Source organism: Xiphophorus hellerii, chromosome 14 (assembly GCF_003331165.1).
Source record: "Xiphophorus hellerii strain 12219 chromosome 14, Xiphophorus_hellerii-4.1, whole genome shotgun sequence".
In the NCBI taxonomy this organism is placed as follows: domain Eukaryota; kingdom Metazoa; phylum Chordata; class Actinopteri; order Cyprinodontiformes; family Poeciliidae; genus Xiphophorus; species Xiphophorus hellerii.
Window position 1 is genome coordinate 14,046,842 of NC_045685.1, and position 18,166 is coordinate 14,065,007.

The 18,166-nt window shown below is 39.6% G+C and overlaps 1 protein-coding gene across 2 annotated transcripts in view; it reads right to left on the bottom strand.

Moving 5' to 3' along the window:
• LOC116733355 (protein Dok-7-like) overlaps positions 1 to 16,627 on the bottom strand; it is a 35,652-nt gene extending 19,025 nt beyond the window's left edge. The window contains exons 1-7 of one of the 2 annotated variants that reach the window (XM_032584170.1): positions 16,408 to 16,627; positions 16,239 to 16,284; positions 14,197 to 14,427; positions 11,589 to 11,789; positions 5,699 to 5,818; positions 3,267 to 3,365; positions 1,612 to 2,408 (exon numbers count right to left, since the gene is read on the bottom strand). In XM_032584170.1, the coding sequence (XP_032440061.1) occupies positions 1,612 to 2,408; positions 3,267 to 3,365; positions 5,699 to 5,818; positions 11,589 to 11,789; positions 14,197 to 14,427; positions 16,239 to 16,284; positions 16,408 to 16,461 (1,548 nt within the window). In that variant the 5' untranslated portion in view covers positions 16,462 to 16,627. The remainder of the gene's footprint in view (positions 1 to 1,611; positions 2,409 to 3,266; positions 3,366 to 5,698; positions 5,819 to 11,588; positions 11,790 to 14,196; positions 14,428 to 16,238; positions 16,285 to 16,407) is intronic. The other variant, XM_032584171.1, reaches the window with a different exon arrangement.
• Positions 16,628 to 18,166: the final 1,539 nt, after the last annotated feature.

Here is an 18,166-nt window from a genome sequence, read left to right on the forward strand (position 1 = left end):
GAAGAGCTTGATGAAGACAAGTGCTCAAATTTTAATCTATTTAAAAATAAATTTTTTCAAAAGTGTGAAGCTGCTTGGAGAGTTTAAGAAAGCCGTAAGCCCACCAGTTTCTTTGAGAAGCACTTTATAGTTCACGTAGGAACATTAATTTTCAATGTATTGCTGAAAATTACTCATTCGATGGGTACAGTCATCTAATTATTTCAATACAGTCACCTTTTTAGGTTCAATTGTTCAATTGTTTGTTAGAAATAGCAAATTGATCAATCATACAGCAGCAGATCAATGAATCGAGGCATCTAGATGCTGTAAAACAAAGCTGAAACGGAGCTTTAATCTGTCAATGAAAGATTTTAAGTGTCTTTGAATTGCTGAGCTTGTCTCAATATTTCAGAAACTGCTGCTCCACTAGTATTTTGAGACACACCAGTCCCTGAGATTTGCATGAAATGGTCCAAAACAGGAAAAACAAAATCAGGTATCTGGCCGCTATGTGGATGAAAATGCCTTGCTGATGTCATAGGAGATTGGAGACAACGGTATGAGATGATAGAAAGGCAGGTGTAGCTCAAATAACGACCCTTTACAATCAAGGTTGCCAAGGTTACCAGCCTTAAATCAGGTAAAAGCATCAGACCACATATGATGCCACTCCTTGTCAGCCAACAACAGGAAGCTGAGGCTAAAAATAACTCACACTCAACAAAACTGGACAATATGAAAAAGATGTTTCTCTGGCTCTATGAATCTTGATTTGATCTAAATGGGAGATTTTAATTTGTTGGATATTCAGCTAACAAGTGCAGCAATGAGGTTTTCATGACAATATGGACCATGACATCTAAGGAATGTCAACACATTTAATCTGTGCCACAAAGACTTAAGTGAGTCCAAAAGCCAAGAAAGGGTCCTAACTAATCATCGGTACCTTACCAACTAGCCGGTGCATCTTAAAAGGAACCCGCTATAAAAATTAGAGTCTGTTTTGATCAGGCAGTGAGCAAACTTACAAAATCAGCAAACAACCACATACATTACATATATAATTAAGGGAATATGTCACATTCATAATTTTCTGAGGTTTGATTTCAACCCACCCTGAAAACGAATTGTTAAAATACAAGCACTGAAAAAAATACGTACTAACAAAGAAGTTGATAAATGAGATGAATTACTATATTTTCAGCCCCAAAACAATAATTATGAAGCAGGAATATACATCATCTCTGGTGACGGCATAATCAGACAAATCTGAAGAATGAAGACTACATTTAGTTTTAATCAAAAGCAAAGCCTTCACCTAAACGCTTCAAATGTAAAAGATGCACCAACAAAAGTAGAAAGAAAAGAGTGAGAGACTCGCTGGCGGCTCTGTGTAAAGACCTGCTCTGAACAATGATGGTGTGAAGCTAAATGGGCGGCTCTGCTGACTTGTTAGACAGATGGGCCGTGGGTTTGTTAGTCGTTCTGCCACCAAAACGCAGCTTGAAACCACAAAGGTCAGTGTTACAGAAATCCCCAGAGCAGATGAGACGCTCGCTGCTGATAAAGCAAACACACAAGCTGAGGCTGCCTGACAAATCAAAAGGAGAAACGATCAGTTTCTCTTACCTTAAACCCACCACACACTGAGCAGATGGCCACTACAGTTTTGGAGGCAGAGAGGGAGCTGCAGGTAAGAGAGGACCCACTAGAGGGCAGCGCCTTTGTTTTCCTGCCGTCACTTGAAGGGCCCTGTGCGTGTGCAGGATCTGATTGTCCATCCGTCGCCTCTGACTGAACCTCAGCTGTTGTCGCTCCACCTGCGCCCCCCAAATCAGACTCTGTTGGGCAGTCTGAAGGAACAGGGTGGTCTTCAGTTGATTTAAAGGGCTCACAGTCTTTGTCGCCCCCACTCGCTTCATGAAACACTCTCCTGGGAGAGTCATAGAGGTACCCAAGAAGCGATGTTGGCACCTGGTACTCCTGTCCAGGAGCAGTGGGACAACTGCACGGGCTTAGCTCTAGAGCCAGCTGTGGGGGTAAACTGAACACGGAGCCAAAGTCCTCCCCTGGGGCGATGTCCAGGCTGCCTGTGTACGAGGAGAAGCTCCCGGAGTAGGACGACTGGCTGCCGGTGGCGATGCCGCTGTCTGAAGAGCTCTGACGGCCGATGTCCTGAAGCTGCCGGGGCGGCTTGGCCGAAGGTCGGCCCACGCCTCCCTGGCCGGCTGAAAGCTTCTCTACAGTCTGCAGCGGCACCTTAGCGCCAGCGTGGCAGACGCTTCCGGTGGCGTTTGAGGCGGGTTCGGTCCAAATGGCCAGCCTGCTGCCGATGCTGCAGTCTGACTGGCTGGTGTCGGACGTGTCGGAGGAGCCAGATATGCTGCGGTCGTCTCCCCCAGCAGATGGGAAGTACGTGGATGAGACTGCCAAGAAAAAAATATATATATTACGTTTAACATTTCATAAAGCAAATTAAAGCACAATGATATCATCAATTGGTTAAACATAAGCATAACTAGTGCTGTCAGTGGACTAAAAAATCTGATTAATCAGATTTATCACTCTAGCTCTGCGATTAATCACTATGCTCAAGTTTGTAAGCTTGAAATGTAAAATTGCACTTTTTCAAAACATTTTTTAACAGAAACTATCTACTGTCTCAAACCAAACATGTCTGAAGACTTTGTTTTCCAAGTTTTCATATTCAGGACGTTTTGCTTCAAACATTAATTTAGAAATGTTAACTATAAACTGCTTGAGGTTTGGTGGAAGGATAATTCATCGTTGCAACATGTACATACTACCTTTGGTTTTATCCAAACATCCGTCACTGTGTTTTTTTTTTAAGCGAAATTTGCCACTGGGTACAACAGTCTGATTCTCCTCGCTCATCCTTTGACTCGTGTTTGTGACTCTGCATTGCTGACCGCAGCACAAGACAGAGGAATGCGCAGGAGAGAGGTTTTTAGGTCAAAATATGTAATGCAGATGTATCTGCTTTATAAAATGTAAAACTTTTTAGATTATTTCCATTTGTTAATGATGACAGTCCTAAAAGTAATATTTACAGTGGAGACGTGAGCGTTTGATCAGCATTTTGGTTTAAGTTTCCATTCTTGACAGGCTAAAGCACAAGCGTCAAACACCAGTGTCCAGCTGAATGAAGTAACTAGATAGATAATTCAGCCATTTGATTCAACTGTGTTGGACAAGCGACACATCAAAAAGTTGCAGGACACTGGAGGACTGGACTTTGACAACCCTGGGTTGGAGGATCCCACCTGTGCTGCTCTCACTAGAGAGCATGCTCAGTCGCTTCTCCAGCTCCTGGGTTTCCAGGTTCAGCTTCTCCTCTGAATTGGTTTGGCCTGAATTTAGTTCTGCAAAAAAACGAAAAAAAAATCTTTAAAATTATGAACAAAAAACAAACCTTCAGGATAGATATATGAGAAAGGTGTGATGTATGCTTAAACGGTGAGAATCCCAAAGCTTTGGCTGGGCCTGGAAAAAGGGGTCTAGCATTGCAATGTTTGTGCACCAGTACAGGGTTTATTTATAGCACTGCCACGTGGCTCTTTCGGCATGCTTTCTATTGCTGCTGCTGGTAAGATTCTTGGAGCCGAGCAAGGATCTAATGTACCTCGAATAGCCAAGGTCAACTCTGGCGCTGAATTGATTCAAAGGTCTGATTCCTGTTTGATCTTTCCAATCCTGAGCAACGTTTTTAGTAAATGTTAGATTGTGTTTCGCTAAAAAGAAAATTTTTTACTTCGCGTGAAATTCCTTAATCTTACAAAAAGGCACAAAGAGACTAAACATTTCCCCTACTACGTTAGAGCGGGCGCTTCATTAAAAGCCTAGAATGAGGCGCTTGAGAAATTTTCATACAATGTATAAATCCGCGTCTGTGGTTTAGAAAGTTGTGACGTGCAGCGCTGCTCGTTAGTGTTGATTCTCATTTAAGCAACGATGGTACTGATCCATGTATCAACATCAAAACAGCAATAAATAAATGTGCCAAACAATGCAATGTGACCTGCAATAATCATTTTTGCTCCAACTGTACAAGAAAACATAAGTTTTGTTTTGCCAAAACACAGGCCGGTTTGAGAGGAACATCTCCATTTTGGGATAAAAAAAAACACACACACAAGTGTGATGTTTTAACTAAATATGTGATTTAGTTAGGAGGCTTCCCTGGATTTTATTTAAGAGTAAATAAGTAAACACATAGATGCTGCAGTTTTAAGACTTTTCAGAACATCGTGTTTTTTCCTTTCCACTCATTTCCATGGACCAGAATAGGACACACATTCACACCTAAGCGCAATTCTAGAAAGACCAAGTAAATTTACAACAGTCATGTTTTTGGACTATGAAATTAAGTATTTTTGCAAAGACTTTTAATAAGAGCTACTCTGTTTAAAAAATGTGACAGTTTCTTTCAAAGCTCATGTTAAACAAACTTCGAAAATGTTCCTGTGTCTACAGGTACGACAAATAGAATGAAAGTTTAATAAAGGAATCCAGAATGACGTGCAAATTACAAAACATGCCAAAAAAGTCACTGCTATTTGTCTTTAAGATAACCTGCTTTTACATCTCTAATTAATATTTCAAACTTAAAAAATCTTAAATTAAGAATGCAGATCAGAAAGCTAATAGAGTTTATGATACAGAGGCCGGGGCAACATAACAGCTCAGGGCGACAAGCGAACCCAGCGTCATTACAGCAGTTAATCAAAACTGTCAGCCAACCTGCAGGACGATACGGCGAACCAAAAGTGAAAACAAGACGCATAACTGTTCACCACAGAGAAGATTTATGACGGTGGAACCTTAAAAAGTGACAAAAACATCAGCAGGGAGAGTTGAGCGCTGGTTGACTGATCAGTCGAGGCAGCAGAGGAATCCTGAGGATGAGGTTACACACGCTCAGAGTGATTAGGAGGCTTTGGCTTCTCTGCTTGTGTGAACTGTGACTTTGACCCCTAAGGCTCCTCTCCAACATCGTCCCTGCTATTTATTGCTCTTCGCACTCTAATAATAGGAAAATTGGCTCAACCTGTGATTGGTCGGCGAGATGAGTGAAAACTGGGACATGCACAAACCTCTGCAGGTAGCACTGTGGGAAATAAAAGATAGCAAAGTTCCTTACAGGACAGAGGTCATCAGTGTTCTGCACTCAGTAGGTATATAATAAAAGTATGTAAACTTCCGACTGACTCAATTTCACATATAAAAGTTTTTAAATAAAAAAAAAAATGTGGTTGCAAACCATTGTCTACTAATTAAAGCAGAAAAATATCTTTTTAAAACTTGTTTAACCTCATAGGTCTTGGTTATCTGTTTCCAACTCCTGATAAAAGAAAGATAATTGTTATTCAAGTTGGCAATTAACAGAAGTGACTTTTTGTTCTTAGTTCAGTGTTGGTTCCCCTTGTATCTGCAGAGAAGCTGGAAGAAAATCTTTGTCCGTGTGTTACATTTCAGGTGGACCAAGGAATTTCTATTCCCTTCAAAACACCTTAAGTCAGATATTGTCTGAATTACTGATTGATTCACAGGATTATCAAATTGGATAAAAGGCATCTTAGTCAAGGATTCTTGAATCCACCAACTTATTTTGCATAAATTGTTTCACTCCATGTGAGCAACACGGCAGCTTGGATTGATCTTTGCATGAAACGCAGCAGACGAGTGCAGTACTTGCCTGGCAAAACGGGCCGCAGTCCGAACGGACCTCTGCTGGGGCAGATGCCTCTGACGATGCAGTCGAACAGAAAGCTGATCTGCTCGCCCTCTGAGGATGCCAGAAGAAAAACACCAGCCCCTGTAGGAAGTGGACATCATCAGTCTAAGTTTTTTTTTTTTTTTTTTAATAACATCAATTGGCTAATAAACCTTGCTAATATCTCCATGAGCTTTAAATACAGTAAGACTTGTGGGCAAAAATGTAAAGATCACACAGTTGGTCAAATGTCCACCATAACCTAAAAGTAGGTGAAGTCAAACATAGCAAGTGTCACGATCTTCAGGACTTCAGTCATTTCTTCAGTTTTAAGATTCCTTGTTCTTAACGTTTGTTTTTCAAATGTATTTTCAGCTCTTAGTGGCAATCTTTAGTGAAAAACTGTCTTTACTATATTTGTTTCTTCTGTGTTCGCTGGTCTTGAGTTTTGTTTGAATCTTGGTCATGTCTAACGTTGGGCTGAGTCTCTGGTTTGTTCACGTTCCTGTAATTGTTTCCCATGTTCCCCGTGAATTCTGTCAAATATTTCTTTCATTGCCTGAGATCTACTGCAGTTACTTGCTTTCATCACAGCTGCACCCAGTTTCTAACCAGACTTCTCGTTCAGTAATCACCTCTCCAGGTTAAATATATTTTGGTGTTAGTTCAGATCCTACCATTTCCTCCTGCATGTCCTCTGGTCCTCGTTATTCTTCCTGACTTTTGATTTTCATGAGTTTTTAGTTTTTCTGATTTTGTTAAAGTAAGTAGTTTATTTTTTTAGCCTCCTGCCTCCTTTGCGCTTTAGGTTCTGCTCTACACTATTCTATAACAAGAGGATTTCTCGCATCAGATAGTCTTGGTAAAAACAAAAACACACCCATTGCCATCTGTAGCATTTCAATAGGAAATATAATGTGGTCTTTATCAGGGTTTAAAGTTATTAAAATCCTTCTCAAATTTCAGCTAAGACCTTTATGAGACACTACTAAATGTTGAAGATGTTTAAAAAAATATTTTAAATTAATAGTTTATACTTTCCAAATAATCCAGAGGCAAGTCGTACACCCTGACTGCAGTTAATGAGTCCATTTCACACACAGATGATCTAAAGACGAGTAATAAACCTCAAAGCTGACATAAGTTTCACTGCTAACTTGCCACTAAAAGCTCTGAGGTGACAATCCTTACGCTCAGCACGTCACTGTTAAATTTAACATCAGACCAATGCAGTAGGTTGAGACTAAAACGTCCGTCTTTCAGCTCGGAGCCTCAAAGAAAACAAAAACCATCGTGAGGTCAAAGGTCTCCGACATCTCTGACTGTACAGCTGCCGGTCCACTTCAAGACACAAACAATAAAAAAGGTCACTCCATTCCTCAAGACCACCCTTGTAAATTGTATTTCCAATGCCGCCGAGGTCAAAGGTCAGCAGTGAAGTCTGCTCGAATGTCTGCACCGGTTGAAACTGAGAATCTGCAGGCTGCTTGCTGTTATGTTATCTAATCAAGACATGTCTCGTCCAGCGAACTAGCTGTTTATGAAACTTGAAACCTGCGACTGTACACCCACAAGTCGAACTTTTATTAGCAGACAAAGAATCATCAGGTGCACTGCCAAAAGCTAGAGTGCAAAATAACCACAAAGCACAGGTGGCAGAGTTTATTTGGCTTGCGTTATTCAGAGTAAAAACAAACAAAATAAAAACTCAAGTGGACCCTTCTGGTCTCTGCTTCAACAAGTGACAAAACACCATCTCTATAAAAAGCAGCAGAACTGATTAAACTGGTTCAGGAGGTAGGAGGTGTGAGCTTGCCTGGATCTTCACAGGCAGTCAAGAGCCAAGAGATTCTGTTAACAGCAGGAAAGTACATGGTTCTTAGCTCTTTCTTAAAAATCTGAAAAGTGTGCCGTGCCTTTGCATTCAGCCTGCTGAGGTTCACCTGTTGGTGTAAGTCAACATCAGCTTTTTTTTTTTTTTTTTTTGCCCACTCGTTTTTGTAAACCTCACAAGTCCTGTAACAGAATCTCAATTGGATTTACGAAGATGAAGGCTTTTATTTGTCCATTTCAATCTATGAATATCTTTCTAAGCCATTCTTTTGTAGTTCTGGCTGAATGTTTAGGGTTGTTGTGCATATGGAGGGACTCTGTCTGTCCTTCAGAGTTGGGCATCTTGCCTGGTTTTGATTAAAGCTCTCCTTGCTCAGTGGGTCAGTTTAAATGCAGAGCCATGTCTGTGTAAGTTTGCATGTGCATCATTCTCTTCTCATGTACAATACGATTAAAGAGATTCATAGTGATTTTATTTTTACTTCTGAATTCAGAATGATAAGATTGTTATACAAATATAAAATTTAACATGAGCTTTGCTGAGTCCTTAGTAAAAAAAATGTGAGGCAGTGAGTGTGATCCCAGCATTCCCTCTGCTACAGGTTGAAGTGTTCTTGGACAAGAGACTAAACCTGAAGCTGCTGAAGAAACTGGGCGTTTAAAAGCACTTCCAGTCCGGTCCATTTATCATTTAGCAAACAAAGCTAGTGAACTGGTAAAAGATTAAACCAGTATATGTCTCTCAAAGCGTCTAACAATGCTGCTGAGGTCACAGATGTGCTTTAGAGAATTCAAGTTCTTCTCAGCACTATTATGATCTACAGTCACATTTTAGAGGTGCTGGATGAGGTCCGAAAAGCTCTCAGAACCACATTAGTTCAAATTAAACTATCCAGTCCAATATATGTTCATAATTTATTCATTTCTTAAATGATATTATGCATCTTCTCTAGCATCTCCTCAGACTTCATTAGGCCTAATTGAAATGATTCTGCAACATGACTTCATTTCTTCTGATCATCTGAGACCCGGTGTGGGTTTGGAGCTACTCTCACAGCAAAACTGATCAATCTGGAAATTTTCATAAAAGTGATCATACACCCCTGTTTCTGCATTATGCACAGGCTGATATGATTTATGGAAATTGTCCCAGAGAAAACGTGGAACCACAAAGCAAACAATGTGCCAAAGAGATGCAGGCAGCAGCTTGCAGAATACACAGAGTATACTTTTATTGCTAATTATTAATGATGATAATTACCGATGTTAATCTAGCACACTGTTCACCGAGGTTTTTTGTTTTTTTTTAAGCTGTGTTTATCATCTGCTTTGCTGGAAAATTGCATTTGAGTTCTTGTGTGAATTCCTTACATAGATAAATGTCTTGAACATAGTAAAATAATTCTGATGAGACCTAAGAAAGTTAATTTAGAGGAAAAAAATTAAGTGAGCTTGAAGACGTGTTTGAGGCAAATGTAATTCAGAGCTGAAAAAGGTCTGTGGTATATTTCCAGATGTAATATAATAAATTATTCACAAAAATAATTCTCACTTCATCCATTTTAAATCAATCACTTGCATTATTTGGAAAGTAACCAGGCAGTCAAAGATTATTCTCGTTACTTATTAATGTGTTGACCTTTTAAGATGAAATATATCAGCTTACGGCAGTAAAAATGCTGAACATTGTTGTCTAAGATTGGAGATAAAATCTAACTTATGAAAGTGAAGCTTACGGTAATTTGAGAAATTAAACTACTCTGATCTAAATGTGCATTTAATAGTACATTGATACAAAACTTGAGGGCAAGTGAAAAATTATTAACCTGAATCTTTTGCTGCTTTCATTAACCATCTGTCAGTGCAGCACCAAGCTAAACACCCACTGTTAGCAGAAAACACTGAGCAGAACCTTAAGAGGTTCTGGGAGAGCGGCTCATGTTTCCCACAAAGGAGCAGCCCTGAGAGAGGACACACACACACACACCCACACCCACACAGACAACAGCTTAGTGAGCTGCCAAAAGAAGAAGCTTCAGCTACACTCGTCCCTGAGCTGCTGCGGATAAACTGTACTCAGAGATTACATTACCAGGTTGTACTTGTTGTTTTGTAAGTGAAAGTAAAAGCAGTGCCTGGTGGTTTGATGTCCTGTATGTGGATCTGTTGCTGGAAAGTTTCACCATTCTCATCATATTCACTTTTTTTTAAATGTAGGAAATGATGCTCCTACATTAGATTGCTTCATAAATGAAAACGTCTAATGTTGCCATATATTTCCTCACTCCCAATCCTAACTGCTTTAAGTCAATTCTTTGCTTTGCAGAACTACGCAGTTAAATTTGCCAAAAATCAAACATCTTCGTGTTTGGTTTGTTTGGATTTATCCATCCAGCTGAGCCGAGACTCTCTCATCTCAAGCCACCTTCTTCATCCTCTGAGCTTGTTGAGCCCGAGGCGCTGAAGCCTCATACGCACCACGGATGAAGTACTGCAGTGCAATACATTACCTGGCACCTCTAGAGCATCATGCTGCAGGGCAAACCTGACCATACAACATAGTTAGAGTTTGTTCCAGCCTCTTTTAGGGAGATTTAAAGTACAAGTAATCATCAAGTTTTCCCCAGAAAACCTGCTAAGCCCAGAGGTTGGGCGCTCAGCAGTCATTCATCCAGCGGTCCGTCATCTTTTTGAGTTAAAAAATGTTTAAAGTTGACAGGAAATTTGAAAATATCACTTGATAATTATGTGTTATTGAAAGATTGAAATATTAATACCTGAATACCAACTATAAAGTCTTAAAAATGCAAACATTTTTAAAAGACTTTAAAAAATAAGCATTGCTTTACCTGGTGGTCCACCAGGCTTATAATACACTGGGGGAAACCCTGAATCGTGCATTTTGAATCATTTTGAAACATTTTTCTCCATATTTGGAGAACAAGGCATTGGTTTGCATATTAAAATTGATTTCTCAACAAGCAAAAAGATCTTCCTAGTCAGAAGATTTTGAATAGATGTGTAGTTTGTAAAATAAAAGTTTGGAGAGAGAACTCTTTTACTTTCCCCAAAGATTCTTCACAGACTAAAAGGTCATTGATGCTCCCCGTATGCAGGTCGAAAGCTCTAATATATTAAAATTTTAGTTCTTCACTTAAAATACCTAAATAATTAAACAATAATACAATCGATGTTTGGAATAATGAGGCTAAAGTTGTTCTGAGTGTCAGTTAAGAGAAACATAGAGGAGTCGCTGCAATGAGCTCGCACTTCTACACACAGAGCTGCACATCATATTGTGGTAATCAAAGAAAAATGACAAAAAAAATCTAACTAACAAATAAAATACTTTCTGAACTTTGAATTGAAGATCAAACCATGGAGAAAAAATACACAACAAAAAAATGGGACATGAAAACAAAAGTTACCAACGTAGATCTCTCAAACAAAAAGCTACAAAACAAACAATTTAAAAATGTCTTCTTGGGGAGAAATCTGTGGAAGTACTCTTAAAAATTCTAGTTAACAATAAAATCCATCTGAAGGCTGTCTTGGTTAATGTGTCTGTCTGAGAGAGACCAGATGGACAAGAAGAAGAAGAAGAAGAAAAAGAGAGTCTGAAGCCAAAAATCCTCCATCTTGACATTAAAGTTCAAAGAACTCAGATTTTACAAGGAGTGAGAAACATCTGATTAAACTTTATATTTTATATCCTTATCCACATGGTTTTAATAACCAAATCATAAAAAGCAGAGCAAATGCTTTGTTGTGTTCCTTCAATCATTTCTCAACGCTGGATGAATTGTACTTCACATGACTAATAGCAGAAAAAATCCCCAACTTGAAGCTAATACTTCAACAGGAAACTTTGGAAAAAAATGTTTGACACATCATCTGTGAATTAACGAGAGAACGTTTGCATTATTAAGAAAATCAAAAAGCTTCCCTGATTGTCGCATCAAAGGCTTCTTTAAGTGCCGAGTTGTATGGAAGCGATTTGCAGACAGAAAGCTGGAGCGTCATGACTAAATCTACTTACAGTATCCACATCTTGTTCCCCCTTCAAACACGAATCCATTCGGCACCGGTCCGTATCTGCGCAGGTCCGGCAGGTTCCAGTGGCCGATGATGACGGGAGGAAAGTCCCGGACGAGGACCAGAAGGTTGTTGCACAGGTGAAGAGTGGCAGGTCCGCCCTCCAGCTTGGTCCCTGGTAAAACCCCAACGCCGAATCTGTGAACTGAGCAGACGGAGCAGCAACAGATGCAAAACTTTAATCCACTGTCCAACCTCTGGATGTGAATAATGTGCGCAAGAAAATCAGAGGAAAAAATTTTAAGTACCGTATTTTCAGAACTATAGAGCACACCTCACTATAAGCAGCACCCACAAAGTTTAAAAAAGAAAAACTGGAAACGTACATAAATAAGCTGCACAGAGCTATAAGCCGCTGGTATCTCCGCCGCTCTCGGTTTTCCACAAGGGCGTCCTGAATACATCTTCTATTTAGGTCTCCAACACCGAACCATGGATTCGTTCACATTTACGTGCAGCGGCTATCGATCTGTGCTGCCAGATCGATAAATGATTAATCAAAACTGATTAAATTACAGGCCCTTCTCCAAGATTCTTTTTATGTCAAAGGGTTTTGAAAAGGTAGTGACTAAACAGCTCGTTTCTTTTTCTTTTTTTTTGAGAAATGGGAGCCGTTTAACAAATTTTAGCCTGGCTTTTACAAACGTCACTCCACAAAATCTGCTTTACTTGAAATTTCTAGTTATATTTTGGGTTCTCCTGGACCTTACAACCACCTTTGACCCTGTTGATCAAAGTGTTTTTGGATGTAGTTGGTTTATCAAATATTTTAAAGCTGTTCTAAAGTTTGAAAACCTTTTCAAATGAATTTTAAAACTCAGTCTTCACTTTTAGAGCCCTGTTGAGGTCATGCAGTCTGAAACCAGAGGGGATAAATCCTCCAGAGTCGTTTTAACTAGTCTGAGTTTCTATAATGTTAGATGTCTGCCGGCTTAACGACTCTGTTCTCGTTTATGTTTCATTTCAACTAATTTTAAGCCCATTCTTACCGTAAGTCACTTTGTTAGATTTGAAAGTTGCTGTCGAAATAAAGTTTACTTGCCTAAAATACGCAACAATCATAATCTGACAAACACCAAAACTCAGACGTAAAAAACTGTGACGTAATTTCTCTCTGCCATTGTTTGCAAAGTTGTTTCCAACAGGACTGTCATCAGAGACATATTTACAATTCAGCTGCCAACTGATGAACAGTTCAATGCTATTATTAGTTTCTATGTAGGTTATATAATAGCTCCACAGGGTTACACGGCAGTGAGTCTCACTGCAATGCCAAAAATGCTCCTTGTACAAAGACAAGTTGTCATAAGTTGTATAATAGATGGTCTGAATACAAGAATTTCAAGTTACAAATCACCATAATGGAAACATTCACTTGTACTGCATTCAGTTTAGTATTATTATTTGATATTAAGTTTAATCAGAAGACTGTATGGTGTCTTAAATGTCACATTTAAGCGTGACTCTTCACTGGTAAAAAAAATTTATGACGTACTAATTTAAATACAGACAATTCACTTCATTATTTGTCTATTATTTCTGCTCAATACTGGTTCAGTTGTTCAATTATATGATTCTAATTTCGAGTTTTATAATCCTCTAAAATAGGCCTTTCTGATCATTTGTGAAGTTAAACAAATATGCCAACATGAGCCCAACATGAATTTAGCTTCATGTAGCTCCTCTACAAAATAAACTCAGAAGAAACCAAATAAGTTGCTTAATTTGACAAAGTATTTAAAACATTTTTTCATCACATGGCACCCTCTGCACGTAGCTGAATTACTCTCCAGAAAAAATGTCAAGCTGATTCTAAAAATACTACAGAACCCGGTCAGTGACTGTACCTGCTCTTCCTTCATTAATAAAAAATAAATAAATAAACAACCAAATCTTCAGCAAGTTGACACTTTTTACTTGTTTCTTTTGATTGAAGTGAGCCAAGGCTTTAAAGGAGACATTAAAACAGAAGTGCAAACAAAACGGTGATTTGTGTGCATCATTACACCCCTAGTTCTTATTTAAGTCTTTTAATATTTCTAAATTCTGAACCGCAAAGTTAAAATGAGTAGAAACTCGCCAATCAAAGAGGCGGAGATCAGAATCTGACAATTTCCCTATGATTAGGTCTGAGTGGCAGGTCAGCAGGTCCGACACCAAAAAATTGCAAAGTTTTATTCAAATATGTCAAACGAATAAAATATAAGAACTAGTGCCATCATATTCGGTCTATAACTACAAAAGCAAACATTAGATCCTCTGACTCAGTTATTTTAAAGACAATTAAAATCAGACAAACATGAGGGAGACGTGCTGAAGATTACATGGGGATGCTCCTGCATTTTCTCATTTTTTGTTCTAGTATTTACAAAAGAAAAAAAAGAACTGGGTATTAGATGGGAAAATCCTTATTGGTTCAAATCAGATTACATGCTTACAAATGTATAAGTTTCCTTGTTTGGTAATCTGAAACTGAAGCTCCCAACGTTCTGGGATTTTATTACAGAGAAATCTGTAATTTTTGAACTGTTTTGAAGTCCGTTGGTCCTCACCCTCTCCAAGGCCGTAGCGCAGGCGGAGCTCCCACGCCTGCAGGGCCTCCCTGCTGTCGAAGCCCAGCAGCGCGACCTGGTTCAGGCAGAGGATGGTCAGAGTAAAAGCCGCGCCTTCATACCACTGTCCAGGTTCCAGGCCACAGATCTCCTCCAAGGTGAAACTCGCCCTCTCTCTGTTGCTCTGGAGTTTGTCTGATTTGTCTTTAAAAACCACTAAAACAAGGCAATCTGGAGTGGAGAGACACAGAGTTTCACACAGGATGAGGTAAAAAAATAAATATGTACTGGAGGTTAGAGGTACACACGTCTAAATTAACTTATTTAGATTCCTAAAAGTTACTTGTTTTAGTTAAGCACAGTTGAAACAAGATTTACATGCACTAGGTAAAAAAAAATAACACTGTTTGACATTAAAACAAAAAGCTTTTCTTGTTTTCAGGTAAAATTATTGAATATATGTATATTCATATTCATGAAATACTAAAATAATGAGAGAAATAATCTCTTATTACAAATATGACATATTTCCCTGTTTTAGAGGCTGATGCTTGGATACTGGATTTGATTTGAGCAGAAAAACAACACTTATGGACACAGAAAGAGCAGACTTGTTTTTCACATACTGATGGCATTTTTATCAAATAATTGATGAGAAGTATTTATAATTCAAGACGTTTTCTTTCCTCAAACACAACATATGTTTTTATTTCTACTCTGACTCCATATTTTGACCGACAGTAGCCGCTGGTGTGTCCTCCAGTCTGTTGACACCTTTCAAGAACAACTCGGTGTCAACTGACAAAACAGCAGCATGTCCGCATTTTACTGTCCTTCGCGTACACACACACCCACACACACACCCACGCCCACACGCATACACACTTAGAAAGACAAGGCATTAGTGCAGACAGCTGTAACAACACTGACATCAAAGATCTGAGGAGAAGCACCACTCAACCTGTGTAGCATGTTAAGCTGTGCAGCCCTACATACCTTCCACACACACACACACACGCGCCCCCACACACACACAAAACACACACTTCACTGAGACGTCCCACATGACACCCAAAGAGCTTTAATCTGCACAGGAATCAAATTAAACTACCTTGTTTCATTGCAGACCATGTTACATTTTAAAAGTTTAAGAGACAGGTATATGTTCATTGTATTAAGCATTGAGCTGAGTAATGCAGCAACAATCCTGCAATGAGAAATGTTGAGAAATTGTTTAAAAATGTTGACAAGTTTCACATATGTCAACCTCATATATATCATTAGATTTTTTTTTGATTGCGATTTAGAATTTTTCCATCAATGCGTTGTCTATATCCACTTATGGTTGCAGGATTTTAGGCAACTAATAAACCTGCAAGAACAATTTATGGAAACCAAATAACCTGTACCCGGACAGAACCCAAGCATGGACGGGAAGAACATTCAAACTGTGCAGAAATATCCCCAGATCAGGATTTTAACCAGGGACCTTCTTTCTCCAAGTCAACATATATCATAACTGTGAGACTATAAAGACCCCTGTTTATTTTTCTAACGCAAAAAAGCAAAATGAGCGCAGCCTTAAAAGGGGAAGCTTTAAAAAATTCAGCTAACTTAGCATAATTCAGTTTAGCACAAATTCACAACAAATTTCACTTTGAGGCACGCAGATATATAAAGATATATTGAAGTATAGTCAAATCTGAGAACGTCTCATGCTGTAATTTTGACAATAAATTGACATTTGTTGTGTTTGATGAATACAAACAGATTGATTTGATTTTCTTAATTTTTATACGCCAAACCACCATCCTTCCACCGCCGTCTAGTGTTTTATATTTTCTGCATAACAAATATTAGAAAGATGTGACATTATCAAAACTTACAGGCTCAAGCTATTAACGTTTAAAGAAGCTACACATGGCCAGAAACTACGGCTCAAGTCCAAGTGACTATTTTTCTCCAAAGTGGCGCTAATAAACTTGCGCACAGATGTGAAAAGCACTCCAAAGTGCGCAGTAAACACATCAGTGGTTTCTTACCTGCTACAGGCGACGGCTTACGAAACACGAGCCACCTAGTCCTCCACTGTAAAAGAAAAACACCAAGTTTTACACAAGCGTGTTTGCGGAAGTTATGGATATTTTTTTCTCCCTGGAGCGAATAAAGACAAAAAAATAAATAAATAAAAAGAAAAAAAAAACTGAGCACCTTTTTCCCCTCTCTGAGTCTGGCGTATCCCTCCACGACAACAGATTCCGTCATCTTCAGTCATGGTTCCTGACAGCTGCAGAGTCGCTGCCTGAATGAGGGGCCACTTTCAAAATAGCTGCGCTGCTCGCTATGCCCCCACCCCTCCACCCACAGCAAGGAGGGCATGTAGAGGAGGGGAGGCGGGGGAGAAATGCCATGACCGGGGCCTGGTGTCTGTCCGTCCGTCCTTCAGCGCTCCGGCAGCCGGTGTTAAACTCCTGGCTGCCACCTGGACTGGGCTGAGCCACCTGCTGCTGCTGGGAGCACTGGTGGAGACAAGCTACCACATAATTCATAAATAGCTGGGTGCTTTCAGTCCCATTCACATTAAAATGTTGCCAGAATGCAATCAGAAGATTTGACGTATTTTATTTGGACTTTTAAGTGACAGTCAAGACAACACTAGTGGATGCTACTTCCGGCTGTCCTGTTTTGGCTGTTTGTCCTGCTGAAAGAAGAAGCGCAGAGCCAGCCAGCCTCAAGGTGATGGGGTTCTCTTCTGACCGAGGTCTTCTTCGTGTTAGAAGGCTGTTGGTGAACTGGTTCCCGGAACAGGATTGAGGAAGAGACACTGATGTTGTGAGAGGTGATGGGTTTATTAGGAAATAACCTACAGGAAAACCAAGATGTGACCTGGAAACCACCTGAACACGTTTCCCATGGTCTTTATGCTTGTCCAGACAGAGGGGACTTGACTAGCTTGTTTGCCAGGACTGCACTGCATTCTTCTCTCCTTAAGATTTCAGACAATTTCAAGAATTTTAATTGGCTTGGGGCCTGCAGAGGAGGAGCCGTCCACGCAGGACCCACCAGTGGGTTCTGTGGTGACCAGATGTCATGTCGCCTTCTGTTGGTCTTTTCAGGGCCACAGACTGTTCCACAGTGGAGTCTAAATATAATGTCAAAGACCTGCAGTTTGAATGTAGCCATGAAGTTTAAATCGTGAATTACAATTAACTTCTCCTCTTCCATAAAGCCCAGATTTATGAAGTGCATAAATAATAGCTGTCCTGTTTTTAGCTGTCAATCTCTGCGGTTCTTGCAGATTTACCGCACCTGGTGGATGTTTTTCTGAGTGATGCTCTCCTTGCTCAAAATGCTCATGTGGAGCATTATGGCTGCTAGAGAAGATATTTATACACTGGAATATTGTTTTTTAACCTAACCCAACATTACCTTCTCCACAACTTCTTCCCTGATCTGTCACACACTGCTATGTGTTTGACTTGATTTAATCTCTGTTTTTTCTGTTACCTCAGTGCCATCTGCTCCAGTCCATCAGGAGGGAAAGAAGAGGTGAAAAAGGGGCGGAGCAAGGACATGAAGACCTGCAGATTGGTTCGTACCAAAACATAGCATCACGAGGAGGAGAAGTGGGATTTTCTTATGCTGTAGGTTCAGTTCAGTTTGTGTGTGTTTTTGTGTTTGTGTGGGCTGATCAGCCAGTGTTCAAGTTTCCCATTTGTCTTATTTAGGTAAATCTGTTTGTTTTTGTTCTTCTTGTCAGTTTGAGTAAAAGAGGTCAGCTCCTTTGACCTCTGTTATAAACCCAATATTGTCATTTTCTATTATTTACCTGGGTTTGTGTTTTGGGGTTTTTGGACTTAAACTTATTTGTCCATCGCAATTCCATTGGGATGAGTTTAAAAACACGACTTTCACCTCCTGTTGACGGTTTCTTCAAAGATTCTTACATTTTAAGTTGATCAAAATGTTT